The 22,847-nt window shown below is 54.9% G+C and overlaps 1 protein-coding gene across 1 annotated transcript; it reads right to left on the bottom strand.

The window, feature by feature from the left end:
* On the bottom strand, window positions 1-21,360 carry PLEKHN1 (pleckstrin homology domain containing N1). Its single transcript, XM_032709134.1, is given in 15 exon segments — window positions 1-544; window positions 944-992; window positions 1,222-1,480; window positions 2,919-3,157; window positions 3,590-3,784; window positions 4,373-4,527; window positions 4,914-4,983; window positions 9,072-9,152; window positions 9,878-10,027; window positions 10,656-10,780; window positions 13,623-13,713; window positions 15,112-15,192; window positions 15,554-15,700; window positions 19,502-19,601; window positions 21,281-21,360. Coding segments are annotated over 15 exon segments (2,016 nt in total). The 3' UTR covers window positions 1-350.
* Window positions 21,361-22,847: the final 1,487 nt, after the last annotated feature.

Raw genomic sequence — 22,847 nt, 5'->3', positions numbered from 1 at the left:
AACACCCAGTCCCTTTTACCTGAGGGAGCCTGACCCTTTTTCTTCTTCCTTTCACTTTTGGGGACAGAGCTGTTGCCCAGCCAGGGCTCCCTGAGCACTCTCCTTGGCACGGCACACACACTGCTCCTCCATGTCCACAGGGGCTGCTGCTGCTGTGCTTTGCCCCCATCCCCAGATTTAGGAGAGAAATTTGAAGCCCAGGCCTGCCAGGACATGGGAAGCAGCCTTTTGCAGGGCAGGGCTCTTCCCTTTGCCTTGTGTGCCCTGGGCTCCTCATCCTGGAGGGAAGCCCAGCGAGAAAAGAGCCCGGGATGGGGGGGCTTTCTGTGCCTGGCTGTGGAGACCATCCCTTAGACCTGGTAAATCTGCTGGACTGGAGAGGGGGAGGTGTGTGGGGTGCCTGGCTCCTTCTCCTCAGCTTCCCACAGGTTGTCATAGCTGAAGTCACTGTGGAAGCTCTGGAGCTCGGCGTAGTCGTGGAAGGCGGCGGAGTCGCGGTGCCGGCAGCTGGAATCTGGCAGGTCGTAGGTGCCGACGTTCCCACCTGTGGGAAAACAGACCCAAGGGGTCAGAGAGCTCAGCAGCAGCAGCAGCAGCCTGATGGTCACCTTCCCCTTTGCCAGCAGAAGGTGAGAACGAGGATGAGTTAAATCACAGCCCAGGTGCAAATAGATGTGGGCAAAGCGTGTGCGCCACGGGACAAGCCACAGGTCCCTACGTGTGACAGGTGAGCTGTGAGTGTGAAGCCATACAAGTGTCTCCACCAGGCAGACACGGGCCCAGGGCAGGGTGACAGGCAGAGGGCAGGGTGACAGGCTCAGTCCCACCCAGGGAAGCAGGAGGGATAAAGGGCACCAGCCCTGCTTGGAACGATGCTGATGGAGACAGACACCGGTGGGGCAGGGAGGGTTCAGCCCCCCCAGAACCCCTCCAAGAGTCTCACCTGGTGGGTGCAATGAAGGGCCCAGATGTTCCTCTGGCAGAGAAGAGATCTGAAAAGAAAAAGAGACACAGTGATGAGGATGACACAGCACTGCAGTCCTGGGATACTGCACACCAGGGAATCAGCCCTCCGTGGTTCCCCACTCCCCGCTCCCCAGGATGATCCCTGTCACAGAGCAAAGACCCCTGCAGTGAGGCTCCAGTCAATCTGGGTCCCCTGCACCCCGTGTGTTCCCCTGCAGCCACTGTGGGGCTCCAGGGCTGCATTTACCATCTCACCTCCTCAAGGTAAGAAGCTTCAGCCTGTGCCCGCAGCTGGAGCTGGCGGGAGGTGCCAGGGGTGCTGTAAATGGGAGCTGTGGGCACCTCTCTGCAGTGGCCACTGGGCAGGGGCTGGCAGTTCCATTTCTCCAGAGAGAGGTGCTGCTGGGGCACAGGGATTGCTGGGCACCCGTTGGCCTGAGCTGGACCCGTCTGCCTGTGGCACTGCAGGAACTAGAGCAAAGCAAAATCCAGGTTGGATACCTGCTGTGGAGAGCTGGAAAACACTGACCTGCTGCTTCCCGCCTGCTGAACCACCCCTGCTGTGAACACACTTACCAAACCAAGGCTTTCTGCCCTCCTCACAAATTCTACTACACCCCAGTCCTGAAGGCCTTGGATGGGAAAGGGAGGATGGCCACAGACATAGTGGAAGTTGGCTGGGTGTGGAGGCAGTAGGATGACACCCTATGGCAACCCAGGGGATGCAGAAGGACAGGGAAGTCAGGAAAGACCCTCTGAGGGAAGGGAGGTCATCACCAGTATGGGGAATGTCAGCCACAGACCCAGAAACAGCCTTTTCCCAAGAGATGTGCAAAACAAGAAATGTAGCCTTCAATAGGCACTCAGTTATCACATCTGGAATTTTTTGGGGTGGATGAAGTGGTCTCTGTGTCTGACTCATCCCTAGTTTCTGTAAACTGGAGCATATCTCAGTCTCTGCCTTTGTTTCATGGTTTCTGGCTCTTCCTGGGATTATTGTTGTGACGCTGGCATCCAGTGATAAGACAGGGGAAACCTGTTCCCCTCTGACTCTGTCCTGGCTTGAAAAAAACCTGGGAACTATGCTGTGCCCTGCCCCACCCCGAAATGCAGGCCTGGAGTTTCCACATGCTGCTCAGGCTCAGGCAGATGGCAGGAAAAGAAATGGCCTGAGGCACAATTTCTGGAGCCAAAAGCCTGTGTGCTGAGTCAGGGCCAGCTGTAACCAGCAGCAAGCACAGGTACCTCTTCCAGGAAGCTGGAACCTGCCCCACTGGGAGCACTGGGGGAGCTGGGGGTGTAGGGATCAGCGTACAGGTGGGAGCAGGGCATGGCCAGCCTCTCCAGGGAGCTGGAAGCTGTGGAGGGCTGGCTTCCCACCGAGCTCCATCTGTTCAGCTACAAGGCAGAGTGGAAACAGGAACGTGGCACGCTGGCCTCTACTTGCAGTTCATCCCCAGGAGGGACAGGAGTAGGAAATCTCCCTGTAACTAAAATCCCAAACGCTGCTCATCCAAGAGGGATGATGGGAGTGACTGTCTGTGCTAACGAGGGGAATTCCTTGATGAACACTCACAGAGGGGAGGGAAACAGTGGCATCACACACTAAACCATTGATGGACACATGCTGGAAAACCCTGGGAAGAAGAGGCTGTGTCCTGTGAGGCAATAACACTCCTACTCACCGAGCAGTGCCAGCCGTGTTGTCTCGGGAATTATTGCCCAGCATCCCAATGCTCCGAGGGACATTGCTCCACCTGCCACGTTTAACCTCACCTCCCACGGGGCCATTTTCCAATGGAAATGGATTTCACACCTGCCCAAGAGCACCTGCCAGCACTCCTATCCCTGCCAGTGGCACCGCAAGGGAAAGCTCGAACCACGCTCCCCGTTCCCAGGCGGGAGGATCCATCCCCCCAAAATCCACCCTTCTTACGCTGCTGAGGTGTGACGGGGGAGCTGGGGGGTGATGCTGTGAGCCGTGGGCCGAGTACGGCTCGTTGTACTCCGGGGACGGGATTTCGCCGTTGGGATTTTCGGGAATGAGGCTGCAGATGCTCCTCTCCGAGTCCTGGCTGGGCAGCTGCTGGATGCACGGCCCGCATTTGCCCTTGGATTTCCTGGCGCTGCCCCCTCTCCGCAGGTCCTGTGTGGGCAGCCCTGTGCTTGGCCAGTTGGCTTGTGCCAGGCACTGAAATGAGAAGGCAGACCCTGGAGCTGACTTTCCTCAGGCCAGGAACTCAGGGATCGGGATGGTCCTGCACAGGGTCCCTGCCCCGGGCACTCCTACAACCCTGGACACGCAAATGCTGCCCAGGGTCAGACCAAAATCCTGCCTAGCCCATCACCTCCACCCACCTCCAGCTCTTATTTTTGGGTCTCCTGGCCTTTGAACCACCCCGTTTGCCCTCTTGCAACCTGTCCAACAGTCAGAGTGGAGGACTGGGATGGGACTCCTCGGCAGCCTTTTCCCTTATCAGCAGAGGCTGAGCCAGGACAAACCCAGGCTCCAGGCGTGGATTTGCGGCACCACACAGCAAACACTGCCCACACCAGAGCGCTCTGCTCAAAGGGAGCGTCCCTCCCCACACACATCCCGGGCTTTTGGCAGGGGCTCACTTACGTGGAGAGGCTGGGAATAGCCAGAGGAGAGGGCATCTTCGAGCAGCCTGCCCTCAGGCATCAGCAGGAAGGAGTGTCCGTCGGGCAGGGAGCCGCTGGTCTGGGACAGGTGGGTCACGGTGGTCACTCTCCCTCCGGACGCCCAGGAATTCGTGCGGCCGTCGGAGGTGAGGGAGCCCCTCCCGCTGCTGGTGAACTGGGTGGGGAGAAGAACACGGTGATGGAAGGACCCTCTGCATGGCCACAGGCACATCCCTCCCCAGCCCCAGCAGTGCCAGCCCAGCACAGCCCTCAGTGCCCCTTGGGCTGGGGCTGTGTCCCCACAGCCAGCAGTTGCCCGGTGGCTGTGCCTGGTGTGTGGGGTGTGGGGTGGTGGGTCCAGCTGGGGTGACCAGGGTGAATGACGGGGGTGCACTGCAGGAAAGGGGTGCTCAGGCACCCTGACCCATCCCAGCTACAGAGCTGGCAGTGTGGGTCTCCCCTTCCTTGCAGGAATCACAGAATAACCAGAGTCGGAAGGGACCCGCAAGAATCATCGAGTCCAAGACCCTTTTAACGCCCTTGTGCCAATGCCTCACTGCACAACACTGTCACAGTCTATGTCCTGCTTCTGAAGGAATTCACTATAATATCCGCCTATAAAATGTCATAAAGGGCTTTAAATAATTGGCAGGGCTCAGCAGCTTGCTGACAGCCTTCAAGCAGGACGCCTGAAGACAAAGTCTGCTGCGTCACAGGAGTGCTCCAGAGACAGGACAGCCACCGATTCCCAGGCGACTGTTACCTGGCTGGGGTGTGGCGGCTTTGATCCTGAGAAACTCTCGGATCCGGAGAGGGAGGAGTCGGCGTTTCGAAACTGGGCCGTGTTGAGGCAGTAGAGCCACTCCTGGTAATCCTCGTAACTGCGGCAGGTCACCCGGATCGAATTGATCAGCCGGCCTGGGAAAACAGCACTGGCTGCTCTCACTGGGCTCCACTGACTCAGTGTTGCTCCCTCGATAAGCCCGTGGGAACCCTCTTGCTCTGTCCCCTCCCCACGTCCTCCTGGGGTCTGGAGGTGCTGGGACAACGGGAACGCTCTGCCTTCGGTGCTGCCCGTTTGCACCAGGCTGGGTGTAGGACAGGGGCAGTCCCAGCCTGGCTCTGCTGACCCTGCTGCTCATCCAGGGCACTGAGGGTCCCAGGTTTCCAGGCAGTGCAGTTCACAGAGCCTGGCTCCCACACAGCTGAGAAGGGGCCACAGCAGCTCAGCAAAACCAGCAAACCAGCCCCTCAGGACCCTCCGTGGCTGCTGCCAGCCCACCCCGTGGTGTGGGGACACCCACCTTCGATTAAAAAGGAGCTTTTCTCGTTCTCTTCAAAAAGCACCTGGATGGCGTTGAGTGGCAGCTCGCCCTGTTGGAGAGAGAATCAGGATTGGGACCACAAAGCTGAGCAGATCTCCCAGTCCGTGCTTGCCATAGGGCACGTGGGCACTGTGGGAAGGACAACGTGGCTCCCCCTGCCCACCTTGGGGCTGGAGCCTCTGCAGGCACCTGGGCAGCAAAACTCCACTTCCACAGGGGCTTTTCCATCAGGGGAGCCAAGAGGAGCCTTGTGCAGAGTTTTGCAGGAGGAGGGAAGCCCATGGTGAGGATGGAGCGAGGCTGGCAGGAGCCTGGCTGCAATTCCTGTGGCTTGGGGAGAAGGGGCAGCTTGGCCCTGCTGGGATGCCTTGGGATCCCTGGTGGGGATGGGGAATCTCAGAGCCTAAATCCCCTAGGCCAGGTCTGCAGGAGACAAGAGGCAGCTAAGCTGCTGCTAAGCTGGGCAAGGATTTGGGGGGGCCTCTGTATCCTCACAGGTGTGGGGCACAGGCTTGTTGGAGAACTCTGTCTCTAGCAGATTATCCCAGCCTGGTGTTTCCTGCTTCCAGTTCTCCCACCACCAGCCTCACTGTAGGAATGAAGCCTCTGGAGCCAGCATGACTGTGTGAGACAGCTTTGTTCTCAAAGTCCCTCCTGAGATCCGAGCTTGGAAAAACACCCCTTCCCTCCTAGTTCTGTTTCCAGCAGTTTAATGGCTGAAATTTCTGACTTCTCCGGAAAACTTTGCAAACATGGACCCGCACGAGGTTATAGTTGCTAACTTGGGACTTCCAGCCTTGCCCAGAGAAATGCCCACAATCCATTCCCTGCAAAGCCTTACAAAGACAGGGCTGAGCCCCTCAAATGCCAGCTGGTGAAACCTGAGCTCTTGTGTTGCACGAGGCACAGTTTCGAGCTGCCACTCCTGAGGTGGGAGCAGGGTTTGTCTGTTCCTGTCAGCTGGGAGCTAAAGCAGCCTGTCCCTGGAAGATCTGGGAGTTAGGAGACCCCGTGTGCTATTGACCCTAAGTGCTATTATACCTTTTCATGCACATCCACCACTGTCCCCTCTGCCATCACCCAGTGTGGCCATCCCGTGCCTGTGCCAGACCAGCTCTGTGGTGACCTGTGGGGTGGGCAGGGACAGGGCTGCCTGTCCCAGCCCCTCTCTTGCTCTGCTGCCACATGTCCTTTAAGTGTCACCGCTGACAGCTTAATTCTCTGTGATAGGCAGCGTGGCAGAAGGGCCAAGGGGGTTTGTCAGCACTGAATTCAGATCCAGAGCTCCTCTTTCTTCGGGATAAATTTTCCTTACTGAAGTGAGGCAGAAGAGCCCTGGGAGAGCCACTGAAGCAGATTCTGCACTGGAAACATCACACGGATGAGCTCATCCCTTTACTTCTCATCTCTCTCATGCTCTGAGCAGAGGGAAAACAAGGAACACGTGGTATTTTTGCTCCTGTTTCTATTCCTCTCGCCCGGATGTCACCCTGACTGTGTCTGTGGGCATGGAGCACTGGGCAGGGGCAGCTGGTGGCAACAGCCCTGGGTGCAGCTCCTGGACAGGATGGTGAACACAGGGGCTGGGTAGTGCTCAGGGAAAAAAGGGTTCTCACCTCATTCCACTCTGCTCCATGCCCAGGAGTGGAGGAAATGCACAAACAGCAGGAACAGAAGCCCTGTCTGTCATTTTGCCCAAGGCCCTCTCCGAAAGGTGCAATCCATCAGGATTCATTTGCCTAAGCTCAGGGGCTGCAAAACAAGGTGTCTAGCAGAAACTCCTCACCCCGCCCTCACTTCCAAGCTGTGCCAGCTGGAAAGGCTCTGGGAATGTGGCCGACGTGACAACTTTGCCGTGAGGGAATTGCGGAGCACACGGGTGTCCGTGGTTCGTGTGGCAGCTGCCTCTGCTACAGCCTGTGGGCACAGGCAGGCTCCTGTGGCATTCCTGCTGCCCCAGCACTGATTTATGGGCTGAGCAGCTCGGGAAGGCTGACCTTGGGAGGGAAAGCTCATGCACTGCTCCCTGACTCCTTTCCCCCCGTTGCTGGGGTTTGACATTTCAGCTGACGCAGGCGCTGCGCGGCTGCTGCTCCTCAGCTCTCCAGCACATCCCAGCAAGATTCCTGCCACCAGCACAGCCCAGCAAGCCTCTTGCCACCGAGGCAGATTGCACAGGGCTTGCCCTGGTGCCTGGTGCTCCATCCTCCCTTAAACAACAGCTCCCTGTCCATGGGGATGCTGAAACACCCTCTGGGTAGAGTCCCACCTCAGGAAGCACAGCAGCATCCCACAAAGAACACACCCGTGGGCTGCAGAGAGCCCCTCCAGCCTTCCCTGGGCATGGTGTGAACCTGCCCCTCCAGCAGCTCCCCCCTTGCTGGTTTTCACCTCGCCCAGGGCCTTTTCCCACCAGGGGTGAGCCAGAGCCTGTGGATTTGGGTGAGCCCCATCCCGGCAGGCTCAGCCCCTGCCTTCCCCTTCCCTGTCCCACACACACACACTTGGCAGCAGCAGCTCCTGTGGTTTGTATGAAGCTCAAGAACAAAAGGGCCGGGCTATTCCCTCACACACAAATTGTAGGGCTCAGCATCTGCTCGCAGGGAAGGGAAGTTAATTTGCAGAAGCCCTGGGAGAAGGCTCCTGTGCCCTGACATGCCTATGGAAAATCAGGTTCCCAGTGCAGTGTCACAGGCTGGTGAATCACCTCCTGCCTGCACCCTGCTGCGCAGAGCCCCGGGACCAGAGCTCCTGCACCGTGGGAAGAGGGAACATTGCATGGACAGGGGCAGACAAAGCTGGTTTAAGGTTTCAAAAGAGATGAGCTAATCAGAGAGCCCAGCCCAGCCCAGGGCCCCCTTACGTGGTGCCCCATTCCCAGGAGCTGCAAACAGTGTGTTCCCGAAAACAAGCTCTGTCTGAGGTGTGTCACACAAGCCACCAGCTGCTGGAAAACAGCCTCCACTGCTGCACTGGGGATGAGGAGAGCTGTGACTGGTCATGTCTGTCCTACTGAGGCACAGGCATCTCCTCTCCAGAGATGCCTACACAGGTCTTCCCATGGGTAACCCTTGAACTAAAAGCATCCTGCGTGATGTGGAACCACAAGGTTGGACCCCAGTGAGTTCACGCTGGATTTCACAAGCCCTCAGTCTCTGCAGGGTTCTCCTGTCACTGGCTGCTCTCTCAGTGACTAAGAGGGATGCTGTTCCCTGGAGGAGCAGCCCAGCTCTGCCTCGCCGTGTGCCGGTGCTGCCGCACATGGGGTCACACACAGTTCACTGCTCTTTTTTGGCACATTTGTTCCAGCAGGGGAAGAAACAGGACTAGAAAGCACAGGGCTGTTAATAAGCCATCACAATGATGCCCAAGAGCATGGAATCACAGGATTGTTAAGGTTAGGGAAGCCTGCCAGGATCATCAAGTCCAGCACTGCCGTGTTTGTCACTCAACTGTGTCACCAAGTGCCACAGTGGGTGTTGGCAGCCACTCAGACTGCACAGTGCCACTGCCTGTCTGTGCTGAGGCTCCCAGCACTGCTCCCACAAGGCACACTAGACTAGAGGAGCTGGTCTTGCATCCCCTGGGACACTCAGACCTCCACATCCTCGTTGTCCCTTCCGCTGCCATGCCCAGACATTGCTCCACAGAGGGAAAGAGCAGCAAACACTGCTCCAGCAGCAGCCTCTCCTCCCTGCCTGTGCCCTTCCCCACGAGCATCAGATGTGCTGCCTGGATGCTCCCTGCTTCCAAGTGGTCCCGTGGCACAGAGCCTGGGAAGCAAAGCCCCCTCAGGGGCTCTCTGGGGCTGTTCCATCAGGAGAGCCAGGCTCCCTGCCAGCACCACCACACTGAAACATGCCAGCCTCCCTCCTCCCAGAGATTCCTTGGCAGCCAGCTCCTTTCCCCCTGGGCTTCTGTAGGAGGGAAAGGTGTTTCTCATGGGAAGATAACTTGCAACATCCCTCTGCCTGCTCACCTGCCAGCTGGCACGGGAGCAGCGTGGAGGGAAAGCCCTTGCCAACACGAGGGAGCACAAGGGAACACAGGTGGAGGGGAGCAACAAGCCAAAGAAGAGCTGAAATAGCTGCTGTGTATGGGTTGAGAGAGCAGGGAGATGCTCCAGCACGAACTTACCTTAAAACAGAAGCCATTCTTCTCTTCAGAAACTATCACCAGTGTGGAGGCATAAAGCACCAACAGCCGGTCATTCTGCTCCTTGGAAAGCAAGGAGGGAGAAGGATGTGAACAGCCAGGCAGGGATGGGATGTGGAGAGCCCTTTGCTCTGTCTCTCTGACAGCAGCCTGGGGCAAGGGCTCTGGAAAGGGCCAAGCTGCTCCCCTGCATTGGGAGATTGCTTTGGGAAGGGCCAAGCTGCTCCCCTGCATCAGGAGATGGCTTTGGAAAGGGCTAAGCTGCTCCTCTGTGTCAGGAGACTGCTTTGGAAAGGGCCAAGCTGCTCCCCTGCATCAGGAGACTGCTTTGGAAAGGGCCAAGCTGCTCCCCTGCGCTGGGAGATTCCTGCCAGATTCCCGGGGTTTGCAGCTCTGTAATTCAGGAATGACTAAGCCCAAAGAAGGCTCTATCCAAGCTGCAGGCAGGTTGTCATCCCAGGAAATCTTTCATAAAGTAAGACCACTCAGAGGAAATTTAAAAAGCCTGTGGAGGCTGGTGAGGGAAGAGCTGGTGAAGTGACACTGGGTCAGCTGCCAGCCCTGTCCTGCAGGTCCTTGTGCACATGCCTGTGTGCTGTCCCCACGCACCCCTGCGGGGCCACAGGAGCAGGAAGAAACCATTTTGCCTTCACATGGGTGTAAAATGACCCTTGGGACCTGCTGGATTGGTGGCATCAGGCGGGCAGGAGCCTGCACTGGTCACTCCACCCATCCCCTTTTCCTGAACTGTGCTGGCAGGAGGTTGCTCCCCAGGGGATGTGTCCTACCTGGAATGGCAGATGCTGAAGCTTCACTTCGGAGGCACAGAGGACACGGCCCAGGGATTCCCTCTGAGTCCCACTCCAGCCCTGGATGGGCATGTGCTGCATGCACCACCGCAGCTCCTCCTTCCCCACGGAGCTCTGCTTCCAGCCGTTCTAGGGACAGGAGCAAACTGAGCACAGGCAGACATGTCCTCCCCTGAGTTTATCCAGTGCATGGCCCTTCTCAGGGCACTTTTTCAGTGTGGCAGAGGCAGGAAAGAATAAATAAATCAGTGCAGGAGCCAGTTTTCCAGCTGGGACTGAATAATCGCTCCTGGTACCAAGCATCACCTGTAAATTGCCTTTCAAAGGGAGATATCTCTCTTTGACAAGTGGGGAGATGGAGACAGGGAGGGAATTAAAACACCCTGCAGAGATGGGAAGAGAAAGTCTCTTGAACCTAGTCCTGTTTTCTAGGTTCCAGCCTCCTCCTCCAGATGTTTTGTAATGCCTAGGGAATTGCACAAGCATCCAAATGCATCAGAGTTTCTCTGAGCCAGACCCAAAGCTCTGACCCTTTGGAGGTTGTGGTGGTGGCACCCACGGGTGGCAGGTCTTCCTTTCAGCACCCCCTGCACCCTGCCAATGTCTATCAAACACCTCTTGCAAACCTGTCTTTTTTTTGCACCCTTCTGTCACAGGAAGCCACACCAAAGGCAAGCTCTGAGATGGAACCATCCCAGCTTCTCTGGTTGCTCAGCTCTGAGCCTCCAGCACAGGACTGTGGCTGTGAGGCACTCACCTGAGGGAGGAAGGGCAAGGCAAGGCTTCCTCCATTCAGCTGGATCTGCTTCTCCAGGTGATAAAGCCACTGCTTCAGCTCTGACTCAGAGGGGCAGAACACAACAAGGGGATTCAGCCGAGGACCTGTGAGACACAGGATGAGCAGAGCAGATAAGGGCATGGGTTGCAGCATCCATGTTGCACTCTGCACATCACACCACCAGACCATTGCTCTGTTCCAGTCCTTCCCACCACTCTTTTAGCATATTTTCTCACATCAGGCTGCTGGGAGTGCTCCAGCACCTTCTCACACACATCAGGCTCCGACCACCAGGCACTTCCCAACCCCAAACCAGGCCAAGAACAAAACTCAAAGACAGCACGAAAGTCAAGCTTGAACTCAACACACATTTCAGCTTTGAAAACCCCCCTGCAGTTTGTGAAAAGCACCTGTGTGGGCAGGGACTGTCACAACTCATCAGAAAGTTCCGTGCCATCTCCTGCTTTCACTTTGGCACTCAGTATGTAGAACACTGGTAGCTTTCTGACACAGTTTATTTATTGCTCCACCAAACATAATCTGTGCCAGACAAGCTGCAGCTGACCTCAGACTTCTCTTAAAGGGAGGAACAGCCCTGCATCTTGTTGATTTTGACGTTTCCAGCCTCCTTCATCTAATAGCACGAGCAAAACAGTCTCACACACCCCTCTGCTACTCACTGCAGACATGACCCAGTGACGGTAATAACCATTTCTGGCAGGATGCAGAATGTATGTTATGATTAATAATTTACCAGCAATCTCATATTAAACCCTGCTTGGTGCAAGCTCAGTAGGATCTGGCTCTGTGGGACTTGGAAGTATTGAGATAAGCCCGTGCACGGGATAAACACGGTACTTTGCCCTTCTTTAGTACCCTAATTCCTGCACTATTTATAAACAATGGTTAATTAAGACTTTGAAACGCTTCTGCCTTTCAGGAAATGCTCTGACACCAATGTGCATAAACAAAGCAGAGGTGTGGAAGCTGGGGCAGAGACTCCCTGAGTGACTCTAAATCCATTACAGTAATTTGGTGTCAAGCATTTCCTGGGCATCCAAGTGTCTATGGACTGCCGTGGCTCCGGAGTTCTCCTGCCTCCTCTTCCCTTGGTTTCCCTGTCTTTGCAAGGAAGATACAGTGATTCCCTGCTTTATGGAGTAGCCAGGAGGGTGTGATGGTGTCAGTGCTCTCTAGGTATTCTGGCAGCTCTGGATACTTCCCATGGCATCCAGGCCCTTACACAAACAGCAGGAATTGTGCTGGTGGGGAAGAGAAAATGAGGAAAGGCCCTGCTGGCCAAGCCTGAAGCCTGGGACATGCAGGAGCTGTGGGAGGCTTTGAGCAAAGTCTGAGGGGCTGCTGCTAATTCAGCTCCTGCCCTTGCCCTCGGCCCCAGGGGCACATTCATGGCAGGGCCACGACCCAGCCACACTGAGCAACCCCTGCCAGCCCTCCTGCTCTTTTCTTCTGCCTTCTCCTTCCTCCTTCCTTGTGAACGCTTCCAGAGGAGCGCTGGAAGCAAGAAACCCCCTTCCCAGAGCAGGAGCAGTTTATTCCCACGCAAAGCTCCTGGACTGGAGACACTAAAAGGCTGCAAGGTCTGCAGGGGAGGCAAAGGTAACTGGAGGTGCTCAGTAACTCCACCAGCACCACAGGCTGGGCAAGGGATGGACCATAAAGCCCAGGTGACAGCCAGACACCGTCCACCAATGACACCCTGGATGCTGCCAGGCTTCCTTCTCCACTCCACCTCCACACTTCCAGTGATCCTGCAACAACTTCCAGTAAGCTGAACTACCCCTGGCAGTGCAGTTATGGGGAACTACAGATGCCACAGGATTTCACAAGAGAATGGATGCGTGTCTGTTGTGTCTCAGAGTCATGAGATGAAGAGATTTCCACCCTGACCCTGTGTGGGGACACGGGAAGGCTCCTACCCCCTCCATGCCTTGATTCCTCCCCTTCCAGCAGGACACTAAAACTGTTCCACTGATCTCCCAGCAGTCCTAAACATCACTGCCTCCCTGGTTTCTTCGTGTCACTGCTTCCCAGTATGCACAGCACTCTGTCTGAAAGGCTTTGGCTTGTTCTTCCCCCAAGCAGGACAGGAACCCAACAAAGCTTGAGGCAATTTTCCACCCAGCCACACTCCTGCCTGTTTTCATACAAGCAGAACAAGTCCCCCCACCCCAGAGCAGATGCCCCTGGGAGAAGTTTTCCTTCATTTTACAGGCTCCCAGAAAGGGTTGGAGAGCCCTGCCTGGTACAGTGCAGCACAACCACAGCTCAGCAGCCCTTAAAATTAGAGGGTCGTTTGTACCACCTCCTTTTTATCATTTATGCCTGTAATTCAGCAATGACTAAGCCCAAAGAAGCCTCTATCCAAGCTGCAGACAGGCTGCCATCCCAGGAGATCTTTTACAAAGCAAGAGCACTCAGAGAAAAGTTTAAAGAGCTTGTGGAGGCTGGTGAGGGAAGAGCTGGTGAGGTGACACTGGGTCCTGGCAGCACCAAACTGGTGTTACTGTGGAGGCAACTCACCTCTGGGCACTGAACTGTGCCCTTCAGTGCCCTGCCTGCTTGGAGTCACTCCCTGCCCTTGAGGTTTATATGGAGAGCTGGGAGAAGGAGTTTTATTCCATTTTTTTTCATTCAAATAGCTGGACAGAGGTGGGAACTGTCACCATGAGTGCTCAGTGTTAACCAGCTGGAACACAGGACCATCCATCCTCTGTCCTCCCTGTGCCAGCCCTGGGCATCACTGCCCAGGTGTTCAAGAGCAGGGAAGCCTTGGGGAGAAAGATGTAAATTCTGGGAGGAAGGAAGAGCTTCATCTCCCTGCAGCCTCTTTCCTGGGACTGGGTCAGGGTGGGACAGAGAGCAGAGACAGCCTGATTCACACACCCTCTGCCCTCTGTGCAAAGCAAACAAGGAGGCACCCACCTGCAATGAGGAAAGCGTGGCAATCCTGCTGCCCAGGGCCCTTCCCAGCCTCAATCTCACAGACATTCAGCTCCTTCAGAGGCAGCAGTTCCTGCAGAGGGAGGGCACACCGTTATTTTGGGGGCAGCTCTGCCATCGGTGCCCCTTTGCCGTGGGAGGTTGGAAGCCCAAACTCCCAGGTTGTTGTGGCTCAGTGTTGGGCTGAAAAGCGTGGCTCTGAGGGGAGACATTTGGGGTCTGGATCCAGCACACTCTCCAGAGGAAGCAGGTCCAGCAGCTCCCTGGGACCAGTGCTGCAGCAATCCTCTGCCACGCGGGCAGGAACTCTCTCTTTATATTCCTTATATTCCAAATCTTTCAGTTTTAAGAGAAACCTCAGCAAGACAACGGTGGTTTAACACAAGAAACACAGAAGGTGGAGTTGACCATAAAGCAAAACTGAGCTGTCTGGTTCCTAGGCTCTGGATCTTCAGATTCCCACTATGACAGAACACAGGAACAGGTGGCAAGTTTGTACTCCCCGTTTTGGGCTTTCTAAACAAGCTCCATAAAAGATGCTAATGGCTGCTAATGTCCTGGGGCCAGTACTGGAACATTAATTCCCTTTTAATTCCCCTCGAATTAATAAACTAAGGAGCTGTTTATAAAGCAGTCAGGAGATTTTGTAATATCATTTGTCTCCTGACATGTGAATTTTCAGTTGAAGGCTGTTTGGTGGGTGACTCGAGAGATTGCAGTGATGTATTGCATCAACATAAAGTCACCTGCAAGACAATGAATCATTTCTAAAAGGAACTAATTTTTATAACCGTCTCCAAAACAGCCATGCTCAGTTTTAATTGCTCACTCCTGTGGAGGGACAGCACATCCAGGGCTTCTTGTTTTACAGTTGTGACTTCCTTATTATTTATAATTCACCAGCATCATCAAGTTAAAAGACTGATGAGCCAGGAGAGCTCCCCAGTGCTGCCCTCAGTTTTTTATTTCCACCTTCTCCCACAGATTAATTAATGTTGGAGAAGTCCTCTAAGATTATCAGCTCCAACCTGCAGATGAGAAAACTCCCCCTTGGTCCAGAAGGCAGGGCCAAGACCACCATGGGCACCAAGACCAGTGGGATTTTGAGCTGTAGGAGCCCCTGTAGGTCCCTGCCAAGGCTCAGCTCCCTGTGCTTGGTGCTGAACACCTCCCACCCCTGGCCCTGCCTGCCAGCCCTGCACAAGCCCCTCTCCCACCTCTGTGGGGTCCTTTATCTCTGCCCACAGGCAAGGCCAAGGACTCAGGTGAAAGTGAGGTTGTCTGGGTGCAGGCCTTGGGGAAAAAAATGCCCTCTTTTCCCAGGATCTTGGCACGCACGGGAAGGGACTTGGTGACATCTCTTAGAGGAAGCCAGGGGAGCCCCAGGAGCAGAGCCCCCTGTCCCAGCCCATCTGCCCAGAGCCACCCAAGTGCCCAGTGCTTGCCCTGGCACAACCAGGTGATGCCCTACCTGGTGGGTGAGTCCATTGGAGCCCATGGACTGGAAGTACAGGTAGGACTGGAACAGCTCCAAGAAGCAGTCATTGACCTCCTGCAGGAGAGACACGTCCTGGGGGTTATCTCAGGACACCTTCCCTCTCCCGACTTCCCTCTCATCCCGGGCTGATCCGTGCCCAGGAAAGCTCATCCTAGGGCCACCATCGCGTTTCCCACCGGTGGATCTGCTGCCAGCCCAGCAGTGGAGCCTGGAAGCACATCCCAGCTGCCCACAGGGGTGGGAGCAGGTGCACGAGCTGATACCTGTGCACCACATGACAACACATCCCGGGGCCACGCAGTAGCCCAAGGGATCCTCCATGAGTCACAATTCCCAGAATTACACTTCGCTTCCCAGCTCTGCAGGGTCATACCCGGGGAGAGAAAACACCCACAAACAGGTGGCTCAGTTTTACCTGGCAGTGCTGGAACCTTAACTTGACCTTGGAGTAATAGATGATTTTTCCCAGGTTCCTGACAGTCGTTTTCCTTCGTCCCTTCTTGAACAGGCTGGGGAACCTCTGGTCCAAGTTTTCTTTCTGGTTTTCCGGGTTTGGGATGATCTGTACCAAGGACACAGGGAAAACAAATCAGAGGAATGGGGAAGTGATGTCTGGAAGAGACGTTCCCAGAACATCTTCCTAAAAGGGATTCCTCGGAAAGGTGCCCTGGGCAGGTGCCCAGGATGGGCTGTTTGTTGTTGGGTCTCCATGTCAGTGTGGAGCTGGGGTTCAGTTACTGCTGGGGGGAGACACTGACCTAAAGGTGAGGTTTCTGTGTTGGGAAAGAGGAGGGGCAGAGGCACATCCTACTTTTAGGGTATCCCAACTCCACAGACAAACCCGTTACCATCCTAATCAAATCCACTGGAACAAGGACTGATTGAGGCTAAGCAAACACAGTGTGTGCCTTCCACTGGGGGTAGTGGAAAAGTTTTCTTTGCTCTAGTTCCACCTGGATTCCTTGGCTCTCCCATCTGCTCAGATCCCTGGATTTCTCTAGGTGGAGTCTGTTGTTTTGGGTGCCAGACAATTTTGGGGCAGAGCCCCACAGCCATAAAAGCAGCTGCAAGGCACCGAGTGGTGAAGCTGCTCAGTGCCAGTGCAAAAAGCTTGGAAAAGCTACAGGAAGCCAGAAAGCACTTCAGGAGAGCCAGGACTGAGGAGAGGAGACAACACTCAGGGCTGGAGGCTTCCCTGATTCCTTGGTTATAGGGGAATTCTTCCTTCTCTGCAGAAACCTTCCTTCTCCCACACCCCTATGGCACGGCTCTGCTGTCACGCTGTCTGGATACTGCGTGAATCCCAGGGGTGAAAAGCTCTTCCTGCAGCTTTTCTGGGAATAACACTTTTATTTCTGGGGGCTGGTTGATTTCCTCGGGGAGAAGGGAAGGGCCGTTTCCCAGCCACGGATTCCCACAGAGGCTGGGATACACACTAGCCTGGGAGCCTTAAATATCAGCTCGGTCAGACACCCCACAGACTCCAGGTATGCATTCCCCAGCAAAAGGGAAAGGTAGGTGGGAGAGGGAAGGTTTGGAGTGTTTTCATGTGGCTGCCCCGGGCTCGAACTGAGCATTTCCAGGGATGAGCAGGGCGAGGGCTCAGCGGGATCACTCAGCCCATCACCGCGGGGCTGCCGGCACGTCCCCGCCTCCGGCGTGTGCCCGCTCCCGGCTCCCTGTGCCAAGGAGACAGCTGCGTGTGCCCGTGATGGATGAGGAAGCAGCACAGCTCACCAGATCTGTCTGGCTGGGGACTCTGTGACTCACCCCTCCGGCACGAGGTTAACCCCCCTCTCCCAGCCTTTCCCAGGGACAGCGCTCCGGGGGGCTGGTGAACCGGGAACCTGAAGCTCTTGGGGCCCTTTCACCTGCAAAGCTTGGGCCTCACTGAATTTAGGTTGCTCTTTTTAGGGCACGAGTTAACCCTTTCTCTGCTCAGAGCCTCCCTCCAGCTTTCCCAGGCATGGAACAGAACCCAGGGAACCCGCTGGTTTCCCGTTAAAAGTCTCACTGAGGCAGCTCAGAGTAGGAAAAGGTCATATTTGTGCTACAAGCCACTGTCAGAGCAAAGAGCAGCTGGGGCAGCAATAACAAAACACCGCTGGGATAAGGGCAGCCACCAGAAACAGGGAGTGGGGAGAGGATGAAGTAATGAAATTATGGAAACAGAGATAAGGAATGACACCGGCTACCAGCTGCCTGGGCAATACTGCTGCCTGGAACGTGCCAGCCAAACTTCCTGGGAATAAATAAGGCACCAAGGAGCAAAAGCAACCTGGGAGCTGGGAATCCAGCAGCACTGTTGGCAAAGAGCTCGGCCAACCTGCCAGCTTCCACAGGAATCCTCCCGCAGTTGGGAAGGAGAGGGAGAGTTTCCATGACTGCTGTTCATGTGGCAAGAAACAAGATCAGTGGAATATTCCCTCTCCCAAACAAGGATCCAGCGACCCCACCTTGAGAGGGTTTGCAGTGAGACTGAGGAGACAGGTGGATTTAGTGGTTAAACATGGGAGCAAGTCCAAGACCATGGACATCCCTGAAATCTGCTGCTGCCCTTCCAGCTGCAGGCTCCCAATACACAGGCACCACCCAAAACCACGGGGATGCCTCAGTGTGCAGCCAAAACAAAAGGGATTTATCCTTCCTCTGGAATGCTCTCCAGTCAGCTGCTCGCTCCCCTGGCTGGGCTGTGCTGGGGACCAGCACCCTCCTCCCCCAGCCCCATCCTGACCAGCCCCATTCCCGTTAGCTCAGTGGTCCCACTGGGTTCCAGGTAGTGCAGATCCTTGGAAACTTGGTTTCTCCCAGGGCTTGGTCTCTGGCAGTGCAAGTGCCCTGACATGTTCTCTCCCCCCCCCCAGTCTCAGATGCCTCATCCTACAGGTAGAACAAGTTACTAATTAACCTGCAGACCCCAGTGACTCCCAGCTGAATCACCAGCCCAGGCAGCAGGAAGAGCTCAGCCTTGCAAGGCTGGTGCCCCGGGGCTCTGAAAGCTGCTGTTTAATGATAAAAGAAGCAAATGAGAAGCACAGCTCTTCTGGCACATCCTCCCCCCTCGTCTCTGCCGAGGCTCCACAGGAGCCGTGACTGGGAAGTGTGGGAAACAGGGCAGAGGGTGGTGGGAGCAAAAGGCACTGGCTGTCTGTGCCAGGTCCAGAAGGGGCTGGTTTTCAGGGATGTCACCTGCCCCAGTCCCAAGCTGCCTGCCATGGCCAGAGGTTTGGTGATCCCATCTCCTCCAAGATTGCATCAGAGCCCTGTGCTGATGGCTGCTCTCTGACCTGGCCCCACAGCACCTGGTTCTCCTCAAAATACGGGAGTGGGAAAGGGTCTAAGCCAAGGCTTTCTCTCCAGGCCACACAAGAAGCTTGTGGCTGAGCAGGGAGTTTGCATCCCAGCTGCCCCAGGCGAGGGTAACTGCTAAACAACTGCTCCACCCACCCTCCTTCCTTCCCTGGAGAGATTCCACACTCATGTTCCCGAATGAATAAGCTCTCAGTGACCTTTGTTGTGTCCTCTTGCAGGATTCCTTTTCCAGGACCTGCTAACATGACAGCTCATCCTGCTTCCCCAGGGGAAGCATCCAGGATCCATCTGGGCCCTGGGCTCTGCTGCCTGACCCTTCTGGATGCTGATTCCCACAGGGAGCTGTGCCTTCTCTGAAATTCCCTCTGCCTGGCATTGAGCCTCTGCCTCAGTTTCCCCTTCCCCACATCCACGCAGCCTATTTGCCATGCAGTGGGAGAGATGCCTGCCCAGCACAGCCCAAAGGGTCCCCAAACTCCATCCACATCCCTGTCCCCCACAAAGGGACCGAGAAAACACGCCAGGGTTCATCCCTTCACCTCTGCTTTCCCTGAGCAGCGCTGGGAAATGGGCCATATGGCCACAAGGCTGGTACATGCCTGGGGCAGACCTGCCCTTCCTGATTGCCTTCCCAGGGCTCCTTGCTAACACACTGCCTGCTCCGTCTCATTCCGGCGTGGGAATGAATCATCTCACCTTTGAATGCTCGCTCCGATTTTCCCTTCCCTCACAGGCAACCCAGAAAGAGCAGAACCAAGAGCCAAGTGGGGGGTGAGATATCCCTGCTTGGCTCCCAGCACGACCCTCCCACCCCATCCCACCTTTTTGCTGGTGGCAGGTCCCCCCCACACCTTCCTGGGGACCCTGGGCCAGGTAATTCTGCCGCTGTGTGAGCACAGGGCTCATCATTCCCTGGGCTCCATCCCTTTGAGACAGATCTGCTGCTGCCTCTGGATCCAGACCCATTGTCCCTCTTAAGTGCTGTCCTTGGGCTGGGTGGGAATAAACTCTTGGAGCAGTGGGGAGGGGGCTTGGATGTGTTTGTACTTGCCTTTGCTGGAATATACTGCAGGATTTTGTCCGTGGTCGTGTCTCTCTCCTGCCCTCCTTCTAGACCAAAAAAGCTGGGCAGTTTTTTCTTGCCGTTTTGTCTGTAAAAGGGAGGGAAAAATAAAAAAAAAACACAAATCAAAACACACATGGAAACACAAATCCAGGCTGATGCACAGAGAATTCTGCCCAGAAATAAGGAAGCCAGAAAACTGAGCAAGCAATTTGTCATGGGCTTTCTAATCATCCCAGCCCAGCAAAGGGGCTGATAAACAGCCTGGGAGAATTGAAATGGGGGTTGTGCTGCACTTGTTGCTGTTTCTTTCCTTTTCCACAGGTCTTTGCAGAACCAAATGATCGATTTGGCTCATCCGTGTCTCCAAATTAGCAGAGGGACCAGATGTTCCCCTGCAAAACACGAAGACCAAATCCAGCCCTGACAGCTATTCCAGAACCCCCCCTGGAGCGGAGATGCACATGCACAGATACACCAACAGACATTCACAGGGAGGTTTTGTTTCTGCCTCTGTGGTTTTCCTCTCTCTTTCCTTCCACTCCCAGCCAGGGCCCCGGTTCTCCTTTGCCTGCACACACCATTAACACGTTACTGGTGCTGCTGAGCAGCACTGGGATTGCTTTGCTGGGACTTCCCAGCCCTTGCTGGGAATCTCAGACTGCAGCATTTATTTGGGCAGAAACCAGGCTTATCTCCACAGAGAGCCCCGAGCGTGGGAAGCCGGGAGTCAGCAGGGACAGGGGGTGCTCTGGGGCTTGGCTGCTCCACCACAGGTGGGACGTCAGCCCTCCAGGGGCCAAATTCCCCCAAGTGATCCCCTCTTTTTTATCCCACAGCTCCACAGACTCCTACAGGTTTGCTCCTAATTTATGCCAGCACAGTTGGCATAAATTAGGGGACAGTTTAGTGTCTCCTCTTGATTAGAAACCCCTCAGCCTGCAGAGTTTAGGGGGTCTGTCTCACAGCCCAGCACAGACACAAGGTAGACAGGGCTGGCAGGTTCACAGGGAATCACCTTGGTTCCCAACAGAGCTCTTTTCCAGCCCAGAGTGCTCGGGATGCAGAGGGATCTGCTCTGTGCATGTGTAGGTACTGGCAGACTGTGCTGATGGGAGCACAGGCAGTGGAAAAGCAGGGAAGCTTGCTGTGCATTCCCTGGAAAGCTCTATTTTGGGACAGCCGCCCATCGCTGTGGTACCTGAGCGCTGCCCTGGCCAGCTCAGCACCCAAATCCCCAAAGGGTTTCACAGACATTTTCTGTTATTCCCCCTTCAGGTTTACAAACACAGGTCAAATCACGTTTCAGAGTGCTGGGATTTGGGATTTTTCTCTCTAAGGGACAAGAGTGTGAAAGTTATTTTTCCCCAACAAGCACCGCGACTCCGGGCGTTGTGAAGAAAGAAAACCACCAGTGAAAACAAGGAGTATCGGGTGTTCTGCACCTTGCCCTGCCTGTCCCACAGAGAGGAGTTCAATCGTCAAAACAAAATTAAATAAACCCTGTTTCTCCTGGGGGGGTGGTGTTTCCCCTGGGGAGCTGGGATTCCCTGCCGGCAGAGGACTCCATCCCAGGCACTCGGGGCGAGCTGATCCCGCCTGGGTGCTGCCCAGCACCCCACAAAACCACGGGACACCGAGCATGAAACATGAAATATGGAATAACTGCCGGGTTCCCCGAGCAGGGGGCTCGGCTGCCAGCCCGGATCCGCACGGTGCATCCCACGGGAGAACACCATCCCGAAATAAAAAAGCAGGGGTACTCACGCTTTCTTCAGCGAAGGCTTCCTTCGGAAGGAGCTCCTGAAGCCCCCAGGTGCCTGCGGGACACACGCGATGTTCCCCATGCCGGGAAAGCGCCTGGAAGCGCCCGGAGCCGTGGGGAGCTGGAGGTCTGTGTGTGGGATCGTGTCACGCCGGCGTTCCCTCCCTTCCCTTCCCTTCCGCCCGCTGTGACTCGAGTGGGTGTGGGCTGAGCCAGGCTCAGCTCCCGGCCGGGGCTCCCACTCCTGCTCCCGCCCCGCTCGCTCCGCTGGGAGGGGCGAGCCAGGTACATGTTCCCTGTGACGAGGAATTAACCACGGAATTATAAACCCAGCGGTGCAGGGCATGAACGTTCCTTGCTGTCCAACAGCACGGGGCTGGAGCCGCTAATAAACCCACCCGGAGCGTTTTCCCGAGTGGAATTCGATCACCCGGGACGGAGGAAAATAAGATAATATTGGTGGTTATTGTTTAAGCATTAACAAAAATCTTTTGAGGTCGTTGCTCAAGGGTTCAAAAGGCTGCGCTCGGAATGGGCGTTCGTTGAAAAGAAACAGCTGGATTAAAGGTATAAAAGTAAATAAACTGTGTGAAAATATAGGAAATAAGCAGGGGAAATCTAATTGAAATCTAAGGATTATGGAGAACTGATAGAGGAAGCAAAGAGCAAAAGGAGGTGCACGGCCAGCAAAGCTAAAGGGGTATTTGTAGAAGAAATGCTTTAAAAGGAGGAAAACAAAATATTTATGGTATGATTCCCTTACTGCGTGAAAATATAAATAACAAGTAGTTAATGACAAAACAAAAAGGTAAATATTTCTCTGCAATGGATTGAAAAAAACCAGGCAGTTACAGCCATAGGGAATGACAAACCCCTTTTCATTCTGTGGTCAGGTGGCTGTGAAAAAGTAAACACAAAACTCAGATGCTCCGGATCAGAAAATCCAGAGAATTCACGTCAAAGAGTTCTAAAGACCTGAACACAAAAGTTTTGGGTTGCAGGAAGTCTTGCAGGACCACAGAATTTGCAAAGAAATTGCATAAGTTAACAGGAATATCAGTATTTCCACAGGTAAAACAACCACCCCAGTTAATTATGGGTTTGTCAGTTGACGCTGATTCCTGGGAAAATGATGTAACAGTTGTGAGGGAGTTGGATTAACTTTAAGGATTACAGGAGGAGAATATAATTAACACAAATCAACACGGGGTTGTGGAAATTAGATCTTGTCAAACTAATTTAATTGACAGCACATTTGGAAAATAAATCAGATTTAGATAATATGAATAACAGTGACCCAAGCAATTGCTATAAAGCACGTGATGTGACGTGTCTACATCTTATTTTATGAAGGCTCTGAAGCACAACAAAGGCTGTAAATCCATAAATTTGCAATAGCTTGGCCAGCCAGGGAGAGACAACAGTGACTGTGAGCGGGGACTGTCCTCTGGGAAGAGGGCAGGGAGCAGGTTTTGCCTCCTCCCCGTTCCCAGGGACAGTCCAGCAGCTCCATCTTGCAGCAGAGAGGCTGCAGGGATGTGGTGATGCTGGAAGCACCTGCGTGGGGAA

The sequence above is a fragment of the Chiroxiphia lanceolata genome, chromosome 22 (assembly GCF_009829145.1).
Source record: "Chiroxiphia lanceolata isolate bChiLan1 chromosome 22, bChiLan1.pri, whole genome shotgun sequence".
Classification (NCBI taxonomy): domain Eukaryota; kingdom Metazoa; phylum Chordata; class Aves; order Passeriformes; family Pipridae; genus Chiroxiphia; species Chiroxiphia lanceolata.
Note: the sequence above shows the minus strand (reverse complement) of the source record. Positions and strands in the feature narration are given on the sequence as shown.